Source organism: Cimex lectularius, unplaced genomic scaffold (assembly GCF_000648675.2).
Source record: "Cimex lectularius strain Harlan isolate CLEC.00 unplaced genomic scaffold, Clec_2.1 scaffold67, whole genome shotgun sequence".
NCBI classification, from domain to species: domain Eukaryota; kingdom Metazoa; phylum Arthropoda; class Insecta; order Hemiptera; family Cimicidae; genus Cimex; species Cimex lectularius.
In genome coordinates, this window is record NW_019392738.1 from 1,812,322 (window position 1) to 1,834,236 (window position 21,915).

At 35.9% G+C, this 21,915-nt stretch overlaps 2 protein-coding genes and 1 long non-coding RNA gene across 3 annotated transcripts in view; 2 read left to right on the top strand and 1 right to left on the bottom strand.

Annotated features, from left to right (window-relative positions):
- The window catches only part of LOC112126949 (cubilin-like), a 292,446-nt gene extending 289,513 nt beyond the window's left edge, over positions 1 to 2,933 (top strand). The window contains exon 7 of the mRNA XM_024227043.1: positions 2,908 to 2,933. Coding sequence (XP_024082811.1) covers positions 2,908 to 2,911 — 4 coding nt within the window. The 3' untranslated portion in view covers positions 2,912 to 2,933. The remainder of the gene's footprint in view (positions 1 to 2,907) is intronic.
- A 5,380-nt stretch (positions 2,934 to 8,313) lies between these two features.
- LOC112126950 (netrin-B) lies at positions 8,314 to 9,542 on the top strand. Its single transcript, XM_024227060.1, has one exon. It carries the CDS (start codon positions 8,381 to 8,383, stop codon positions 9,509 to 9,511), a length of 1,131 nt encoding a protein of 376 aa, XP_024082828.1. The 5' UTR covers positions 8,314 to 8,380; the 3' UTR covers positions 9,512 to 9,542.
- Positions 9,543 to 20,591: 11,049 nt separating this feature from the next.
- Positions 20,592 to 21,654, bottom strand: LOC106663423. The gene is made up of 4 exons (XR_001340029.2): positions 21,640 to 21,654; positions 21,008 to 21,570; positions 20,845 to 20,919; positions 20,592 to 20,782 (listed from the first exon to the last, which is right to left on the bottom strand). It is a non-coding gene; the product is annotated as an uncharacterized LOC106663423 (long non-coding RNA).
- Between the last annotated feature and the right edge of the window lie 261 nt (positions 21,655 to 21,915).

Here is a 21,915-nt window from a genome sequence, read left to right on the forward strand (position 1 = left end):
TAAAAAAATGAATTTATACAATGCTAGAAAATTGTAGATAAAAAATGAATTTATACAAATTTAAGATTTAAAAAAATTAATTTACACAATGCTAGAAAATGTTAGTTTAAAAAATGAATTTATACAATGCTAGAAAATTGTAGATAAAAAATGAATTTATACAAATTTAAGATTTAAAAAAATTAATTTACACAATGCTAGAAAATGTTAGTTTAAAAAATGAATTTATACAAGGCTAGAAAATTGGAGATAAAAAAATGGATTTATACAATAAAATGGTATAAAATGTTAGTTTAAAAAAACGAATTTATACAATGCGAGAAAATTATAGATAAAAAAATGAATTTATACAATTCTAGAAAATTTTAGATTCAACTAAAGTATTTGTACTAACTCAAAGTGTTTGTTTTCCGTGTAGATATGTCATTCTTGTGTGTCGTGTTGAGAGTGCCAGTGAGATATTGATTTTTGTGTATTTATACGTTTGATTTTGAAGGGGTGGGGAAGGAAATCGGGAGAAAAAAAAATTGTGTAATTATTTAAGTCATTTCCTTTTCTTCCCTAAGAACTCGATTATGGATTTAGGGCTTATAACTGGTCTTTCGTATGAAGTCCTATCGTTTCCCAAATCTCCACAACCTGAAATACGTAAAAAGGTATATATATCTTGATTTTTTGGGTTGTCCCAAACAACACGGTTTTGGAATCAAAACGAGGTTTCTTGTTAGAGATTCAGAGTTTGCAAATAGGAGAAAACATTGAAATTAATTAGCCGGAAAATCGAGATGAGTTGTTTGTACAAGGCTTTACAACTAGTTAATGTAATTGTGGGCTAATTTCAAACTATATTGAAACAACTTGGAATTACCTGTCAAGTGTCGACTTGGAGAGGCACTAATACATTGTGATCGGTGATGAACGCTCGGGGCCAAACTGTTCATTCAACTTGGAAGGACACACCATTAATACTCTTATACAGCCGTTATTATTTCCGTCCAAACATGCGGCTGTTTGTCCCACAAAGAGTACAAAGGGAATGAAATTTTTTGTAAAACTCGTGCCAAAACTTTTTTTTACTTCACTTTATCCAGACAAAAATCTACGCAGTTTTGTACAATGTGATATTTCATTAATGATCATTTATTAAATTTTAAGTTGAGATATTTTTAAAGTTGTATTATGGTGGGGTTTCAATTTTGGTAAACTTCATTCGAACCAATTTTAACTTAGAAGGTTATATCTCGAACCGAATTTGACCTCACGCTCGTGTATTGCCTGTTACTTAACGGTTCAAAATCGTTGTGAACTTGGTATTGAGTTAAAGTCATTAAGACGTTATCCCTTCTGTAATAAAATGGATTATGTTCTAAATGGCGCGTTGGGCAATTAATTTGCATAATCACCGAGAGGAGCTTTAATCTCCAATCTCTGTTAAATTCCTAGTATCTCGATTTTCAAAATCGGCGGAAAATGGGTTGGCAGTTGCTCGGGCGGATCGTGACGCGGTCTTAAGGAAAGCTATTCGTACAACTCCAATTTACATTATTTACCACACTCTAAGCTTTTCTAAATAGATGTATGTATTCCTCAGAAGGTCTTATACACCCAGACCTTTTACGTAATGGTATCAAAGTCTCTCATTTAAGACTTTACCAAAAAATGGCATACCGTACTAATCCTATTATCGTGCAATGATTGATGAAGATTTGCTAGTAAATGTTTTTCCTAAAACACTGCAGCCAAGTGCTTTTACAAGTAAGCCTATCTGACATCCTACACCCCTCTCGCTAAGTGATAAAGACGTTTAACCTACGCGTTTAATTAATTAATTAAAAGAAAATAAGTTAAAAAAATACTCACACACTTTTGTAAAACGTATCACCTTGACCTCTGCTACCAGTATTTATGAAAGCTAAAAGGATCCCCTCAGAAAAAGGTATACATAAGAAAAGAGAAAACAAAATTTAGCTAATCCTTCTAATTTGAAAAATAACAAAAAGTACAAAAATTATCAAAAAATGAAATAAGGCTTTACTCAAAATAATACTCAGCTGAAATACAAACTATTAATTTTTAAATTTAGGAGAGAAAAGAAAGTAACTGCTTGACTAGGCGGCCGAAAAGAGAAGAGATCAAATCTTTTTTCTTATTTTTTTTTTGAAGAGAGGTATCGATGAACCCACGAAAAACTGACAATTTTTTGTGGCGCCATCTTTCAGGTTGGGGCACTTTTCAAAAAATTCTGCAAGATATACTAAGCATGTTATAACCTACAACTCTAATTCGAAAAGACACCTGCCAACATTAGTTTCTACTAGGTATGGGAAAAAACCACTCTTTTTAGGATTGGCTCCAAACTCACACAAAAAATCAGTTGTTTTCCTGTCTCACAAAATTGATCACACCCATAATTCCATCAGTTGATTGGGTTTGGTCTGCGAGTCGGTGAATTCTGAACCGGCATTAAGTTAATTATTGTTGGACGGACCGGCCCAAACCCGCGAGTGAGGACGGACCCAAAGTGACCCTATGCCAGGTCAGACTTTGCTCCAAACTTTGAAGTTTTTTTTAAATTTCAGCACCAGGGCCTTAAAGGTTGATTGGTTGAATTACATAGCTGATATAAAAGAAATGACTACAAAAAGAAAAATTAAACAATAAAAGTTTAATGGTTCTTATTTCTTTTCATAACTATTATCAAATAAAAAAAAACCAAAAAAAAACAAAAAAAAACCAACCAACCAAAAGATTCATTACCTTTTTCTTGAAATCAAGTAAAATAAAACAAATATCATATTAACCATAATTTAAATAACAAATAATTATTTTTATCAAACTTAAAATGACTATAAATTAACACATATCTTGTTTAAAAAGTTTCTTATCTTAAACATTATTTTTAACTAGGTAAAACCTTTAATGAAATAACTAAGAGCTAGAGTAATACTCAAAGTCGTCCCCGGATGACCTTGAGAGTGATGAGTTTTTGGAGCGGTGAGTGGCTGGAACGGTGAAAACTGGAGTGATGAGCGGCTTGAAGTTTAACCTATAAGACTGTCTGGTCTACCGGATTACAACTAAAATGTCCATCATTGATGTTAATTTCATTGTACACATTCTCGCTGGTCAGTTTTTCATCCGTGCCTTGCAGTGGACTTGAGTTGCCAAAATGGCAATGTATTCAGATGATGACCTTTCGATTATTGCGCTGATTTTAGATAAAGAAGAGGAACCGGAAGTGAGAAAACGGAAGTAGGCTCATCAAGCATGGAACAAGAGAGGGACAGAATGTCCGACAGTTTACAAAGTGGACGATGGAGAAAAACTTTACTTGCTGCATAACATAAGAGTTAAGATTTAAAGCTCTTAATACATTAACAATAAACGCACGTACAATTAAATTGTTTCCGAAATGGTTTAATAAGTGAAAGTCGAACATTACAAAATTTACATTAACAGGGAGCATTTTGTGTACGAGAAATATTCACTGATTATATTAATTTTGATACTGGATCTCTCGCGAGGTTGTCAAATACCCCAAAAACCTTAAAACAATGTAAACTATTCATAACGTCAACGCAGCATCTATTTTCATTTCTGTTCCTATTTTACTCCAGAGAGTATGAAATCTGAGGCCACTTATTTTGAATTTGCCTGATCAAACAACACGTGATAATTTCGTACCAAGTCAATGAGTTGTTCGTTATTCATGTTGTACGGCCGTGAAAACAGTAAAATATCGTCAACAAGAAATCTGACCATCACTGTCCGATGACGACGTCAGCACGGTTGGCCGGTTGGCATGGCCACGGTGTGAACAGAGCCCGTCAGTTTCGAAAAACAATTCTTATATATACTATTTATATTCTTATACATTCTTATTTATTATATATATTCTTATACGTATGTATATTCTTTACGTTAAATATTCTTTATATTGATTTTGTATTTTAATTGTTCAAAGACACCTGTGGAACAAAATGCCGGTCACGGCACTGTGACATTACTGGTGTGCATGAATCGACCTTTACCCGTTGCGGCCCTCTTCCCCAAATGTTTAAACGAAAGAAAGAGAGAGAGAGAGAGAGTGAGAAGGTTTTGGTTGAAATGAAAAAGGCAGTGTCAGGGAACGGAAGGTCGTGGGTTCGAGTCCCGCTCGTCCCACTAATTTTATCGTCTCAAACAATATTTTACATAAAAAGTACATAAAATTGAAAGAAGTAATTTGGTCAATAGGCCACTACATATTCATGTTGTACGGCCGTGAAAACTGTAAAATATCTTCAACAAGAAATCTGACGATCACTGTCCGATGACGACGGCAGCACGGTTGGCCGGTTTCCAAAAAAAAATTATTATCTATACTATTTATATTCTTATACATTCTTATTTATTATATACATTCTTATACGTATGTATATTCTTTACGTTATATATTCTTTATATGAATTTTGTATTTTAATTTTTCAAAGACGCCTGCGGAACAAAATGCCGGTCACGGCACTGTGACGTTACTGGTGTGCATGAATCGACCTTCAGCCGTTGCGGCCCTCTTCCCCAAAAGTTTAAACGAAAGAAAGGGAGAGATAGAGAGAAAGAGAGAGAGTGAGAGAGAGAGAGAGATAGACAGAGAGAGAGAGAGAGTATATTATCGCCAATGTTATAATATGAAAATAGTTAATGAGCTTATTTTACTAACTACTAGAAAAATTTTTCAGCATATCGAATAGTTAATATTTTAATGTAAGGTTTTGGTTGAAATGAAAAAGTCAGTGTCACGGAACGGAAGGTCGTGGGTTCGAATCCCGCTCTTGACACTAATTTTATCGTTTCAACCAATATTTTACATAAAAAGTACATAAAATCGAAAGAAGTAATTTTGTCAATAAACCACTACATATAATGGATATCGAATAATGACGAATTTTTCAAATTACTAGAACTGTTTTAATAATGTAAACTTAGCGATTTTGCGTGTGTTATTTTGTCATTTTGCGGATGATGATGATGATGGATATTAGGAAGCGGGATTAATGCTACTTAGTCACTGCAATCATCCGGCTAATTGTACCCCTAGTTCCCTCGTTCAATGCAATCGACTCAATTTTTCCCAGAAGCTTCTGGATGTTAAAAATTGGTTTTTCGAAAGAACCCTTTTATAAAAGACCCATTTTTTTACGGCCGTCATACTCATCTTGTAAAACCTTCATATCCGCGAATCATACTAAGCCGACTCGAAGGCCTATTAAATTTTCTAATTTATGTAAATTGACGCTCGTTCTCACAATTTCTCAATCTCTTCGTTTTTCCTCGTTTCGATAACAAGGGCCGGAAGGGCGATGAAGTGAAAAGGTGGACCAATTAGAATTAACGATAGAAAGAAAAACAAACGTAGGAAAATAAAGTCATATTATTTTTCTTTCCTTAGAAGTTACTTTTTTCAATCTTAAACAATAAAAAAATCATATTTTTAAGAAAAACTTTAAAATAAAATTCAATAGTGCGTTTCAACATAATTTTCTTGTATTATAAACTTTCTATTTGATTACTTTAAATTTAATTTAATTTAAAAGTTTTAGGATACAATTGTGTAGTTAATGTTAATAATTAAATTTTGATATCATTAAAGGTAACGAAGCAAATACATTATTTACTCCATAAAGGAAATTACATTTAATGAATATGTTGTAATTGAAGCAATTCTAATTAACTAATTATACCAGGGATAGCTGAAAATAAATTTTACTCACTGTAGCAATTTTCGATTTGTAAACAGATGTGAGTTAATGACGCTGTTATTAATTTTGCTCATACAATTAGCCGGCTTGACTAAGAAACCGTTCGGGCCGTACCGTTATGCAACATACCCTGACCATGACCCTCCTTCATCATCCTCGCACTAAACCCTAACAAAATAATTAACCAAACAACTAATTACCTATTAATATTACTCGGTTATTCCATCGATTAATTTGTCAGCTTTCTGCCCGGATCCTGTAAACCTCCAATTAACAATACATATCCTGTCGGGTCTAATCCGATTTTCCTTCCTAAGCCATGGAGCAAAAGCGATCGAAATCCTGGGTAAGTAAACGGTTAAAAATTGTTTCTGTGAATTGCCCGTTGATGTGAGTAATCCTGTTTAAAGATCAAGATTAATTACCATTTAAGATTAAACACTCAATTTTAATGGATTAAGTCAGCACAAGTTTAATCTCAGTAATTTTTTTAATGTATATTTTAAACATAAAAAACTAAAAATTTAACCATGCGATAAATCCGCCATTGATATGATTTTTTATTATTGAACATGTTTCAACAGAAGTTTTGTTTTTCTTTATTTTAAACCATTAATTTATTTATAATGTGTGGTGATTAGTGACCGTTAATCGATAATTATTCATAAATCGTGAAATGGAATGCATTTATACAATGCAAAATTTATTTTTATATTCTATTTACCCTTACAAACACTACATTCATACAAATAAATACATTCATACACATAAAATATATCCATACAGTACACTCATTCCGTTTGGTCGGTGGAGTACTTGATATTCCTCCACCGACCTATACTTAAACTAATCTAGATTGGGGTCGATGGAGTACTTTTATAAATATTTCACCCTCACCCCTCGCCATTCACGCTAATACATGCACTCAGACAAAACATATAGACACAACACATAAGACATATTATATACAATAAAAAAACCCAATTTCCTCTAAAAAGCGGAACAGGGGACTCTGAAACTAGCTACCGTGTTCGAGAACTCTTCTTAAGTCCGGCGGCATGCCTACACGCTCTCTGTATGGAGCCAAAGCATGACGCGCCTCTATTATGCCAAAGCCCGCGCAGGTGCCCATGTGTCAACCGCGTATGGCCAATCCTCAGTCGGGTGAGGACGATCCCTCTTCTCCTGCTCAGGTTCTCTGAGGGCCATCCGGGAAAGCTTATTAAATGATGTTACGAAATTTTCCAAGATTTACTGTATATTTTTCCAACAAGGTTGAAAATTTAGTTTTTTATTTATTTATTTTTTTTTTATTGGCCTTATGATCTTGCATATTAGCCATAGTACGAATTCTTGTGTGTTCAAATTGGGGGTTATCGGGAAAAAAGGGCCAGAGGCGACGGTGGGAATCGAACCCACGACCGCGGCGTGAGAGTCTCTCATGCTAACCACTCGGCTACCGCGGTCCCCGAAAATTTAGTTGTTTTTGTAAATTTTAAATTTGGCAGCGTTGATGGCATAGAAATGTATTTCATTATATTCACTAATTTCGTGGTCCTCTTGACCAATTAATATTTTACAATTTTTATTTACAATTTTATCTCAACTAAAAACCTTAATTAATTGTAGTATTTCATTATATTAATCTTTTTGTGCAAGGTTTTGGTTGAAATGAAAAAGTTAATGTGAAGAGCGGGATTCGAACCCAAGACCTTCGGCTCAAACGGCCTCTGCTCTAACCAATTCAGCTATCGTGACAATTGACATCGTTAGAGCAGCGGCGTATTGAGCCGAAGGCCCTGGGTTCGAATCCCGCTCATGACAATTGCTTTTTCATTTCAACCAAAACCTTACATAAAAAGATGAATTAATTGAAAGAAGTAATTTGGTCAATTGACCACTAAATAGGCGATTTCATTATACATATATAGATAAACGTATATATAAATATATAGGGACTTATATATTTTTGTTTAATATCATCGTTTATTTTCTTGTATGCATGTTTGAAGTATGTGATTTAATTTTCTTAAATTAAGATTTAAAAATGTATTGTGGAAGAAAATGAAACAAGACTCCCCAGATTGCTTAGTACTATTAAGTTTGGCTTTAGTGTTAAGTAAAAAATATATAAATTTAAAGATATATGGAAATAATAAAGACTTACCTGTAATATTAAATATATAAAATAAAAACCAAGTAAAATTTGAATAAGCATAATGAATAATTAAGTGTTTATTCCTGGAAATATCGATGAGGGTTATTTTTATTTATTAATGTATTTTTGCTATTCTATTGACAATACAAAAGCGTGTAGTGTTAATAATTGAAGAAGACATAACTGCAGAGTTTGGAAAGGTCGTCGATTCTTCATTGTGAAAAAAAAAATTGATTTAATTTTAAGGTTAGTTGAACTTTTCGATCCGTCAAATTAAGATTATATCGAATCCCTCCCCCGTGGTTAAATTGAATGGATAACAAATAATTTGGGGGGTAGAGTTAAAAATGGTAATGTGCAATAAGCTTCTCTAGGGGGGGTCGAAGGGTGGAGGGGTCGTGGCGATGGAGTAGGGATGTCGGCGAGGATGGAACAGCCAGTGATTGCCGTGTAGTCTCAGGGTGATGGTGTCTTCTCGGCCGGAATGAAGTGCTACGTGTTATTTCTCCTTCCGATCGGCGTACTCGCCGGTTCGGATTTTCTCCGGATGTTCCCCCAAAGGCAGACGGCCCCTGTCGACCCGTGTTACGACGAAGACGGCCCGAAAAGGTGCATACCCGACTTCGTGAACGCCGCGTTCAACAACCCTGTGGAAGCGAGCAGCACCTGCGGAGCTTTCGGTCCGACCCGCTACTGCGACGCGCCAGACCCGGCGTCGTGTTCCGTGTGCGACGACGCCCAGCCTAAACGGCGGCACCCTGCATCTTATCTGACCGATTTGAACAACGCGAACAACGTGACCTGCTGGCGTTCGGAACCTCTGGTGCCTCCAACATCGGCCAATTCTCCTCCGGACAACGTGACTTTAAAGCTTTCCTTAGGGAAAAAGTACGAACTGACCTACGTCTCCCTACAATTCTGCCCCAAAGCCCCCAAACCGGACTCAATAGCCATATATAAATCCATGGATTACGGAAAGACCTGGCAACCTTTCCAGTTTTACTCCGGCCAGTGTAAGAAGTTCTACGGACGGCCTAACAAAGCGATGATAACCAAAGCCAATGAGCAAGAAGCCCTCTGCACCGACTCGCACAGGTTCACCGGAGACTCTCCGATTTCCTCTAGGATCGCGTTCAGCACCCTCGAGGCCCGGCCTTCCGCCGCGGATTTCGACAACTCGCCGGTTCTTCAGGATTGGGTGACCGCCACAGACATCAAAGTCATATTCAACCGGCTCAACTTTCATATAGAAGAGCAGGAAGACAAGAAGGAAGAGGACATGAAGGAAAAGGTCGTCCTCAACCCGGAGCAGGACCTGGCCGACGAGGCGGTCGTACCGCAGATCGTAACGACAACCCCGGCCACTATGTCGTACCAGTACGCCGTGTCCGACTTCGCCGTCGGTGGTCGGTGCAAGTGCAACGGTCACGCCAGCAAATGCGTCTCGACGGGCAGCGGCCAACTGTCCTGCGACTGCAAGCACAACACCGCCGGACGCGACTGCGAAAGATGCAAACCGTTCCATTTCGACAGACCATGGGGACGAGCCACTGCCAGAGATGCCAACGAATGCAAAGGTAAATTTTTCAATATAAAAATGAATGCGTTTATATAACCAACACGACTCGACGCACGGCTTTCTGAATATGGACTATCGCTAACTTTTACGTACGCTGATTCGACGTTTTCGAATCCGCGAGCGACAGCTCAAAGACTTCTGAAAGTTGGTATCATTTGTCCTTAGTTTCTGTTCTGTCACCTCGCTGTGATATTAAACAATTAATATCTCTCATGTTACAAATTAATATTAAAACTCTCACAAATGAATCACTTTTCATGTTTACATTCAATTACGAACGATTGATGAGGGCGAACACAATCTCAAAAGCTCAACTTTTTGCCTGGTTCGCAAAATCTTGATAAAAATTATCATATAATTACATCCCTTTTGAAATCATAGCGATTCCGAACGAACCGATGATTTTCTTCTATTAATTTCTTCTTCAAATAAATGCCAATTTTAAAAATAGGGGTGCAGCTTGATCATTTCTAAGAAAATCGCTTATAAAACCGAAACTATCTTTAAATCTTTTCAATATAAGTGTATTTTTTACATAATAATTTTAAATAACTTTTTTATGTTATGTTAGGACTTTTTATTAATTTTTTTTTAAATAATACCAAACACACGGAATTCTATCCTTGCTAGTTGGGTCTGCCAGACGCGTTTCAACAATTCGCCATCTTCAGTGTTTGTCGGACCTGGGTAATTTTTGTGAAGTCGAGTTTATGCAGTAGTGTCGCAAAAAAGGCTGATCATTAAAGATTTTGAAATGACGAAACGCGTCTGACAGACCCAATCTAAAAGGATAGTCAGCATCATCCGTGTGTAAGGTATTATTTAAAAAAAAGTTTAATTTAATAAAAAGTCATAACATAACATAAAAAAGGTTGTTCGAAAGTCAGACAGACGGACACAGCTAGGAGTTCAAAATGAACATATTTCAGGTTCATCAACTGGCAGAGAAAGAGAGAGAGAGTGAGAAAGAGAGAGAATGAATGAACGATTTATTTATAGAAATACATGATGTATATGTATGTATATGTCTTTATATTAATTATTTGTTTGCTTGTAATTTAATACAATTTATAACTATTCGAAAATCGTGAGATTTTTTCCTGGTATGACGTAGGTTTCAGAAAAACATTTTCTTTATCGTGCCAACGTTTCGATCTTTATTGAGATCATCATTGAGAGCCTGGGATTTACAAACATTGTTTAAATTTAACAAATACATGTAGGATGTGGAAAAAGTGAATTCTTAGGATAGGATGTGCAAAAAATTTTTGCATCGTATAAATTCACTTTTTCCACATCCTAGATGTGTTTGTTAAATTTAGTCAATTTTTGTAAATTCCAGGCCAGGAAGATCTTAATAAAGATCGAAACGTTGGCACGATAAAGAAAATTTTTTTTTTACCTACGTCACACCAGACCGCATCTCACGATTTTCGAATAATCATCGACTAACGGTCACTAATTACTACCAATTTATAACTTGCATAAAATGGTTGTTCAATACATTTCGACATTTTGAAAGCCCTTTCTGAATATTTATTATTATATTTGTTTTGCCGGCCGAATCGACTAATGTAAACAGTAATTGTTGCCGTTGACCTGTTATGTTTAACGATTTGCTAATAAAACCATTTTATTTTGGATTCAACGACTAAAACTGGATGGAATTTCTTTCCACACTAGCCGGCGGGGGGGGGGGGGCGTTAGGGTTTGCAAATTTTGATTTATCGTCGATTTGCATACGGAGAAGTAGCCGAGTTGCTTGTATGGCTATGGTGACCCGTGTCCGGCCTAGATTAAGGAAAAGCATCATCAGCCCCGCCCCCGATGCGATAACCCGACAATGTTGGGGACTACCAGGTCGTGTTCATCTCAACTAATAAGCAATTATTATATAATTTTTAAAATATAGTTAATTGTATCAGACCGAAGTATTACAGCACGTCGGAAAAGTGCGTATCCAAACGGGCTGTTAAATCGTCGTAAAATTGACCGGGAGCCAGTTTGCGGTAAATATCTCTACGATAATAATCCTATCGAATGTCCCCGCACTAAGGATTAGGCCCCGGATTCGCGGTTATTATTCCGGGTTTAGGTATGCTGCCTGGTTAAATACAGCCCATAATCCTATAAGTAGAAGGAAGCGTTTGAAAGCAAAAATAGGGACTAATCATTTAAGCTGATGCAGTTCTTTGATAAAATAACCGTGTTCCTCTCTCTCTCACTCTCTCTCCTTAAGTCTCTGTCCATTTCACACGCTCTCTCGCTCCCTAATCTTTTTATCTACATATCTATCTATTTATATATTTATTCCTTTATCTATCTTTACTCATCTTCATTCTATCACTCTTTTTACCATTGTAAACTATCTTCGTCTGTCTTCTTAAGTATCTCTGTCTGTTTCAAACGGTCTTTCTATATATCTGTCTATTTAAGTGTTTATTCTTTTATCTATCTTAATTTCATCTCTCTTGTTAGTCATTATTTCCATCTCTTTCTCTCTCACTCACTCTCTTTCTTTCTTTCTCTTTATCTCTCTCCTCAAGTTCTCTATCCATCTCACTTGCTCGCTCGTTGGCTCTCTGTCTTCTCAAGTGTCCATTTCACTCTCTGTGTGTCGTCTCTTTCTCTCTCTCACTCTCTTTCCTTTTCTCCTCTCTCTCTCCTTCTTTAGCCCTTCACCTCACTTGTTCTTTCTTTACCACCAACCATTCTCTCTCTGACCCTCCCTTTTTCTCACTCCTGCTCCATATTTCCTTCACCCTCCCTCGATGTAACTCTGTCCATCTCGATTCCTTTCTTTCCAATCTAAAACCCTCTCCTTAAGTCTCTCTTTTCATTCTGCTCTTTCTCTGTTTTTCATTCTCTTTCTTTCTCCCTTAGTATATTTCTTTACTCTTCTACTTCTGTACATTCTCTCTCCTCCTTCTCATTAACTCTTTTCTTCTCTTTCGCTCTGTTTGTGTCTCCTTGTCTCATGTCCTGTCTTTCTGTGTTAGTAAGTAATAAAAAATGAAGATCTGGTTGTTGCAACGATTAAATTAGAAGAAAATGATTCTTTAAAATGGAACGATGATTTAGGTAAAGATGTTGTTTTGGTATATTTAAAACATATGAAGCTGTAGCAATAAAAGTGTAATAATCAGCGTTATGGGGTGGATAACATGAAGCGTAATCCTTGGAATGGGCCGCTGTACACGGACGGCTATTTTTAAAATATTAATATTTACGATGCGTATGACGAGGCTGGGTTATTTACCGCACACGAATGGACCCGGGGTACAAATGCCGGAGGGGGTGGCCGGGTTAATTTTATGGCTGTTTGAATTGCTTTTATTGCCGGGGCGCGGTGCGAGACCCAGGGGATAAGCCGGGCGAAGTTGCCGATTTATATAGGCGGGAACTCAGGCCAAAGGAACAATTCCGAGGGGGATGCTTAAACGGACAGCGGCGGTCCTATACCACAGAGGGTTTCTTGTAAAGTCCGACTTTCCGCTTACCCGGATTTACAAAAACAAGGAGTTTCGAAAGGGTGCAGTTAAAGACATTCTTGTAACGAACAGAAACTTTACTGTTTATCATACTCCTTGCCACTCTTTTAACTCAATTGGATTATTAATCATAATTGTATGATTGGCATAATCTCTCGACATGACGTCTTATCTTTCCGCTAAAATTTTATTTGTTGCTGATACATGAACTCAAATCGGCTCATCCATGTACATATTGCATCCATAGACATAGTTGGGCTTATCATTTCTGGATGACCACCGGCAATTCGAGCAAAAGCTACTTTACAATGAATTACTACATACATTCTAATCAGTATGATGGAATACTCGATATTCTTCCATCACCATTTACATCTTTTATATCACTACAATAACCTAATTGAGGGTCAATGGGGTGCTCAATATTCCTCATCGACCCTTGCACTCTAAAAGACTATATAAATTAATAAATAAAATATCGATTTTTTCGATGAAAAAATGGCTTGTACAAATCGATATTTTTTTTGTACTACATTTATATCTCAATTTTTTTACGTATCCTTATTTCATCGAAATATAAACTTGTTTAGATGGGGAACTATTTTTTCGCTGTAGCACCTCTCGTACTACACAATCACGCTAATAAATACATTCACTCACTGCAGATACAAAAATAACATTACTATGTACAATTCACTATTTTTGGTGATCCGCTTGACCAATTAATATCGTTTAATTAATTAAGTTTTTTAATTGAGATAAAAAGTCAGTGTCACGAGCGGGATTCGAACCCACGACCTTCGGCTTGATACGCCGCTACTCTACCACTTGAGCTATCGTGACTTCGATCCACTCGGGCACTAACTTCCCATCTCAACCCCACCTTTTTGAATTTTCCCTCGTTTTTGTCATTTTATCTCAACTAAAAACCTTAATTAATTGAATGATATTAATTGGTCCTGCGTACCACGAAAAATAGTGATTTTAATGAATTAAAATGAAGTATACTTCACTAAAGCTCTCCGTGGCCATTTCATTTGTCGCCGAGAATCAAGTAGATTATACATTTGAAAAATGGCAAAAAGGAGGGAAAATTCAAAAAGGTGGGGTTGAGATGGGAAGTTAGTGCCCGAGTGGATTGAAGTCACGATAGCTCAAGTGGTAGAATAGCGGCGTATCAAGCCGAAGGTCGTGGGTTCGAATCCCGCTCGTGACACTTTTTTTATCTCAACTAAAAAACTTAATTAATTGAACTTAATTTAAGAGAAGCCGAAAAAGTACCATTTCTTCAAATATATTTTTGTCTATTTTAATCAATATTTTTTTTGTATAGTACGAATTCTTAGGTAAGGTTTTTTAAAATATTGATTCGTTAATTTTTGGCAAGAACTTAAATTTCTGATAAACTTTTACGCTTTTATTTTTTATATTTTCCGCTTCTAAGTTTTTTTATACGATTTTATTTCTATTTCAGAATTTTTTGTACATTGTGATTTAGCGTTAGAACATTTTAATTTTTTTTAAACCCTACTTCAGTAGTTTTTCGAGGTGATTTAGTTGTTTAAAGATGTGCCGTATTTTTCTCATATTTTTCAAAAACTATTTGTGCTATTACACCCAAAACTTGTGTCTTATGTCATTCAGTTTCTTAACATTTGTTGCAAGGGTTTTTAAAAAATTAGTGACTTGTTAATTTTTGCCCACAGCCTAAACCTTTTTTATACAAAAAAATATTTTTCCTCCCGTAAATTTTTTTAAATGTATTTTTATCTTATTACAGAATATTTTATTATTTGCGATTTAGCATTATTTCATTTATTTCCTTACAGATTTGAAACCAAACCGTCAAACAACGACATGACGAAAATCTTTCAGTAATCTATTGACAATTTATATAATTTCTCATATCGTCAAAAATATCGATATGTATCATTTAAGCAATACCACCAAACATGCCGCCAAAACAAAAATTGTGTAGTATCATTCAATTAATTAAGGTTTTTAGTTGAGATAAAAAAGTCAGTGACACGAACGGGATTCGAACCCACGACCTTCGGCTTGATACGCCGTTACTCTCCCACTTGAGCTATCGTCTTCGATCCACTCGGGCACTAATCTTCCCATCTCAACCCCACCTTTTGAATTTTCCCTCCTTTTTGCCATTCTTCAAACGTCAAGCTGAAGGTCGTGGGTTCGAATCCCGCTCGTGACACTGACTTTTTATCTCAACTAAAAACCTCAATTAATTGAATGATATTAATTGGTCAAGCGGACCAAGAAAACTAGTGAATTTAATGAATTGTGTTTTATGTAACTATTTGTAATTTTCGGGCCTAAACTTGCTGTGTTTATCTGTTAGACTCTTATCAGCTTTCTTCAGCGTTGGGCTGCTATGATTTCTGTGAGGTCAAATTTCTTTATTGAGGTCGTGAGGTGGTCGTTTTGATTTGAGGAGCCCGTGTTATTTTTTCTTATATATCTTTTTAGTAACTTTGAAACACACACCAAATTTGTATACTGACCCAGTTAAGTAAAGCACCAACCGTCAAGGTACATCTTAGACCGCACAGTCAAACATCGCAAATTAACTGTTAGACATAAGTTTCAATGCTATTCGGTTACATCAAGGAATTTAATTAGGACAAAATTAACATCAAGCAAACACGTAAACACACGTGTGTACACAGTGTGGTAATTGGTTCGTCCCACGGGTTTGTTGGGTCGGTCTCTGCCGTTTTATCCTTCTATTCCTTCGGGAACAGCGTCTTTTAGAAAAAAAAGGACCGTTTCGGGCTAGGTTGGGGCTACCTGAGAAAATCAGGAAATCACGTCTTTCCCGGCGGTAACTTCTCGGCCAACTTCGAGATCTAATCCCCGTTGGAAAACAAAGGCCGACCCGGGGGAATCGTTCCTGGGAACATATCGGCAACTCGTTTGTAATTCGATAAAACGACTCGTTTCGAAAAGTTTCCACCCCAGCTGAGAAATATCCGAACTATAATATAGACAAAAAATCGATTTTGAACATTGTTTTGTGAAATATGACAATTTAAATGTCGTGATGAGGTAGCATGTCTCATGTAACGACCATATAAACCTGACATTATGCGGGAGTAGCTCAAATAATTTAAAAGTAATCATAGGAACAAGGATAATTGCTGGATGTACATGTGGTCGTTAAAACCCCTATTTTTTTAAGTTTCTGTTGGGCGTTTTCACCACTTGTATTTTTATTATTTTTTTCAATATTGTTGGAGGACCGTTCCAGAAGGACTGGACGGTTCAGAGGAACAGTAAGGCGTAAAATGAGAAACATGATTATGTTATAAAATGTGAAGAGTTGCCGAAACAGGTTTTTCCTTTCGCTGTATTGAAACTTTTTTGACACCTAATTCCCCAGCTTTAACACTGCTTAATATTCACTCCGAAATAAACCGGAATTTAAAGGGTAATAAAAGAAAAAACGATCTTTGACGGCTGATTTTTCACCTCGGCGAAGGTAAACGGTGTGTTTTATTGTATACATTTTTCAAGAAAAACCCTTCTTAGGCCAGGGATATCCGTTTATTCATTTGCAGATGCAAATCCCATTCGGGTATTTATAAGGGTCGAATGCCAAGGGGCGAAGGGCCCTCGAATCCGAAAGGAATCGATAGGGGTTGTTTACTTCTTGAGCCCTGGGGTGTTTTTCTTCCTTGGTAAGCCCTTTGAACGACAAAAGCCGTTAATTTTGCCCAAATTAATTATTCGTTGTGTCTCTGTTGGTATTAATCGAAAATTACCGAGAATTATCCACCGGTGCCTCTTTGACCGAAATTTCGGGAATTATTTATCTGAAAGGCTGTTCAGAAAGGGTTGACTTGATATTCCAAGTTGCAATGTCTATTATTAAACTGCTAATCTGTAAAGAAGCCATGTCTGATTTGGATTCAGCAAATATCCTCTGTGGTTTTACCTTCGTCCATGACACTGACAAAGTAATTGGACGTCGTGTACATTATAAATTATCGTACCTTACATAATTATACAGCCTATGTTAATTTATTCCTTGCCTAAGGAGGTAAAGCATCTAACAAGGTGGTGTTAATAATAAACACAAATATAACAATGATCAAGAAGTACGTATCAATAATAAAAATTGTTTAAATGTTTTCAATTTACAAAGACCATATTTTTCTTAATAACATCATTTTTAAAAAACAATTATGAAGGGAATCGCAACGGTTAGATTGGGCGTTGACACGCCGACTCATCTCTATAAGGAACCGAGTTCGAATCCCCCCCCAAAAAAAAATACAATAACTAAAAAAACTTCTAAGGATATCGATATTTTAGGTTCAATAATACCGTTATTTTACTGAACAATGTTGGCATTTAGCTATAGGGTTATCATGTACATAATAACATAGTTATGTCATATAAAAATCGATTTATTGAACAATTTGAGTTGTATTGCTATTTATTGGCGATTAGATTACCATAAAACTTATTGTCTATGTCACAATTAATTAAGGTTTTTAGTTGAGATAAAAAAGTGAATGGCACGAGCGGGATTCGAACCCACGATCTTCGGCTAGATACTTTTTTTTTAAATTTCAACTAAAAACCTTAATTAATTTTGACATATTAATTGGTCAAGCGGACCACGAAATTAGTGAATTTAATGAGTTAAAATGAAGTATACCTCACTAAAGCTCTCCGTGGCCATTTCATTTGTCACTTGTCGAATCCAATCCGATTATACGACATTTGAAAAATGGCAAAAAGGAGGGAAAATTCAAAAGGTGGGGTTGAGATGGGAAGTTAGTGCCCGAGTGGATCGAAGTCACGATAGCTCAAGTGGTAGAGCAGCGGCGTATCTAGCCGAAGATCGTAGGTTCGAATCCCGCTCGTGTCATTCACTTTTTTATCTCAACTAAAAACCTTAATTAATTGTGACATATTAATTGGTCAAGCGGACCACGAAATTAGTGAACTTTTTGTCTATATTATTGAATGATTTAATATTTGCGTCGATATTGGTCATTGGGTTATCATGTACATTATCGATATTATTGAACGATATTTTTATAATCGATATTCGTTGACCATCGTGTTATCATAATAAATAACCATTCTATTGAACGATTTTTGTTGTTTCACTATTTATTGTGAATTAGATTAGCATAAAATTTATGTATATTATTGAGCGATTTAGTTGTTGTATCGATTGTTGATCATTGGTTTATCATATACATTATCGATATTATTGAACGATATTTTTATAATCGATATACGTTGACCATCGTGTTATCATAATAAATAACCATTCTATTGAACGATTTTTGTTGTTTCACCATTTATTGTGATTTAGATTACCAAAAAATCATGTATATTATCGATATTATTGAGCGATTTAATTGTTGTATCGATTGTTGATCATTGGGTTATCATGTACATTATCGATATTATTGAACGATGTTTTTATAATCGATATATGTTGACTATCGTGTTATCATAGTAAATAACCATTCTATGGAAGGATTTTTGTTGTTTCACCATTTATGTGAATTAGATTAGCATAAAAATCATATATATTATCGATATTACTGAGAGATTTAGTTGTTGTATCGATTGTTGATCGTTGGGTTATCATGTACATTATCGATATTATTGAACGATATTTTTATAATCGATATACTTTGACCATCGTGTATACCATTTGTACTTGACCAAGCATTTTCCCATTTTTCCAGACTCTTCGAAAAGTTTATTTATAATTGATGACTTTGGAAGTTCGGTGTATGCCAAATTCAAACTCTCGTCAGTAGATGCTAATTTGGACAGCCTGTCAGCTTCTTCATTTCCCTCTATTCCGCAATGAGCCTTAACCCAGCCTAGTTGTACCTTAACATTCTGTTTGACTAGAGTTTGAATAATTTTTCTTATTTGCTCAGGCAAAAAAAAAGGCCGAAAAAGGCGATTGTGTTAACATAAAAATCATAAAATTATGTATATTATTTAGCGATTTCGTTGTAGCTATATTGTTAGCTATAAAGTTATTATGTAAATTATCGATATTGTTGAACGATATCTGTTCTAATCTGTACATGATGGTGATAGTTTTTTAATATGAAATGCTGATATTGATTTAAAATGATTGTGTCGATGCTCTTTAGTTTTGATTTAATCATTTATGTTATGAATGGCCTTATGAACTGTGGATATTAGTCAAGGAAACGATATATTAATGTATTTTTTTTGAGGGTGAGGGTGTCGTGAAATAATGGCCAGGGGCGACGGTGGAAATCGAACCCACGACGGCCGGTACCGCGTTCCCAATCTCTTTAGAGGTGAGATTGCCAAAATTTCACCACTATCGATTTATCTTGCGGTTCTATTGATATATGATGGCTAAAAGGTTACCACTTATCGCTATTTATTGGCGATTGGGTTATCATAGAAGCCATATAAATTTATTATCGATATTTCGATCGATTGCAGAGCTGGATTGTCTCCAAAATGCATGAATAGGAACAAAACAAGGAAGTTCAATTAATTAAGGTTTTTAGTTGAGATAAAAAAGTCAATGGCACGAGCGGGATTCGAACCCACGACCTTCGGCTTGATACGCCGCTGCTCTACCACCTAAACTATCGTGACCTCGATCAACTCCCATCTCAAACCCACCTTATGAGTTTTCCCTCCTATTGCCATTTTTCTTAAGGATAGAAAACTCATAAGGTGGGGTTGAGATGGGGAGTTGATGTCCGAGTGGATCGAGGTCATGATAGCTCAGGTGGTAGAGCAGCGGCGAATCTAGCAGAAGGTCGTGGGTTCGAATCCCTCTCGTGCCATTAACTTTTTTTCATCTCACTAAAAACCTTGATTAATTGTCATGTACTAATTGGTCAAGCGGACCACGAATAATTTTGTTTTATTCACGGGTAGAAAAATTAATTAAAATTATAGGGTTGTTAATTGTTATGTGAAGGAAATAACGAACTGTTCAACCTTCTTGTTTTTTGTTTTTTAATTTATTATTGACATTAATCAATTAAGTTTTTTTGTTGAGATAAAAAAGTGTCACGAGCGGGGTTCGAACCCACGACCTTCGGCTTGATACGCCGCTACTCTACCACTTAACTATCGTGACATCGATCCACTCGGGCACCAACTTCCCATCTCAACCCCCACCTTTTGAATTTTCCCTCCTTTTTGCCATTTTTCAAATGTCGTGTAATCTATTTTATTCTCGGCGATAAATGAAATGGCCACGGAGAGCATTAGTGAAGATATACTTCATTTTAATTCATTAAATTCACTTTTTTCGTGGTCCGCTTGACCAATTAATATCATTCAATAATTAAGGTTTTTAGTTGAGATAAAAAAGTCAGTGTCACGAGCGGGATTCGAACCCACGACCTTCGGCTTATACGCCGCTGCTCTACCACTTGAGCTATCGTGACCTCGATCCACTCGGACACCAACTTCCCGTCTCAACCCCACCTTTTGAATTTTCCCTCCTTTTGGCCATTTTTCAAATGTCGTGTAATCTGTTTGATTCTCGGCGACAAATGAATGAATGAAATCGCATGTTTAAATGTTAATATAACCATATTTCACAGGATGATAATTTTTTACCAAGATTCTGCCATTAATATGTAAATGAACCCATCTGGATTATCACTAGATATCAATCTTTTTTGTCGGAACATAACAACAAAAATCTTAAATTTCTTGATGAGTGAACGGTTGAATCATAATGAACATAAATTTAGATAAAACATTATGTGGTTTAGGTATTTATTTTGTTTTTGTTTTTGATGTGGGTCAGCTGAAAGTTGAAAAAAATGAATGATTTTTAAAATCTATTTTAATTATTTTTTATGTTTGTACCTTGTGGAGTTATAAGTGTGTAGCAAGACTCAATTCAAAAGGACTATAATCGAACGAAACACCAAAGGAAAATATCTGGAAAATAACGTGTTTAGTTGGTTTTTTTAAGAGGTATTTTAATAGGATATTGTTAATAAAAAATATAAAAAAATGAAAATTTTACAATCAAACGAAATCATCCGTATCGATGTCGTCGAAGAACTCCACCTGCTGGGTGGCCAAGGTCGTCAGTTCGAAAATGATCCGCAGCTCCCGCTGGAAAGGAAGACGGACTGACATTCGGAAGATGAAAGACAAGAGGACGTCCATTGGGCTCAGATCTCCTGGAAGTCACCCTCTTCGATGTCGTCGATGTACGTTATCGGGATGTTACAGAAGAACGTGCTGATATACTGGACGAACGTGATTCGGACTCTGACGAGCGGGATGGTGAGGCGGGAAGCGAACATCATTTCGACGAGGATGTCCATTTAATTAACAGGAGTGCCTGCTTGTTTACATGTGTCACGGTCGATCACATGTGCCAAATATCATATGTGGACAAATAATAGTTCAAAAATACAAGGTCAACAAATATAGATTGACGAATTTTATCATGATTGAACACTCTGGTTACTTACGTTACTAACATTCCTTCTGGTAGTGAAAGCATTAGGCTGCATACGCATATTTGTTAGTCATATTTAAGAATCTCCTCCATAAATGCCAAATATCGGTCATGTATTTCTATAAAATCAACAAAATTCAATATTTCATATCGACATTTTAAATCGATATTATTTTTAGATAAAATACTTATTCATTTTCATCAGAAAACGATGTTAATAATGGTAAATGATACTTCGCTGGAAATAAATCCCGACAAATAAGAAAGTGTATTATTGTATCGATATTTCAGGCTCAATAATATCGATATTTTACTAGACTTTGTAGGTTATAGTGTTATTTTTTTACATATCGATTTAATTATCGACGTTTATCGATAATTTCTGGCGATATTTTTATAATTTTAAATATCGATATTGCTAGAAAATGTTGGTCGTAATCGAGATATGATGACGAACGGGTTAG

Bases quoted from the DNA above. Each gene is read 5' to 3' on its own strand.
- LOC112126950 (XM_024227060.1), top strand. From the start codon at position 8,381: ATGAAGTGCTACGTGTTATTTCTCCTTCCGATCGGCGTACTCGCCGGT.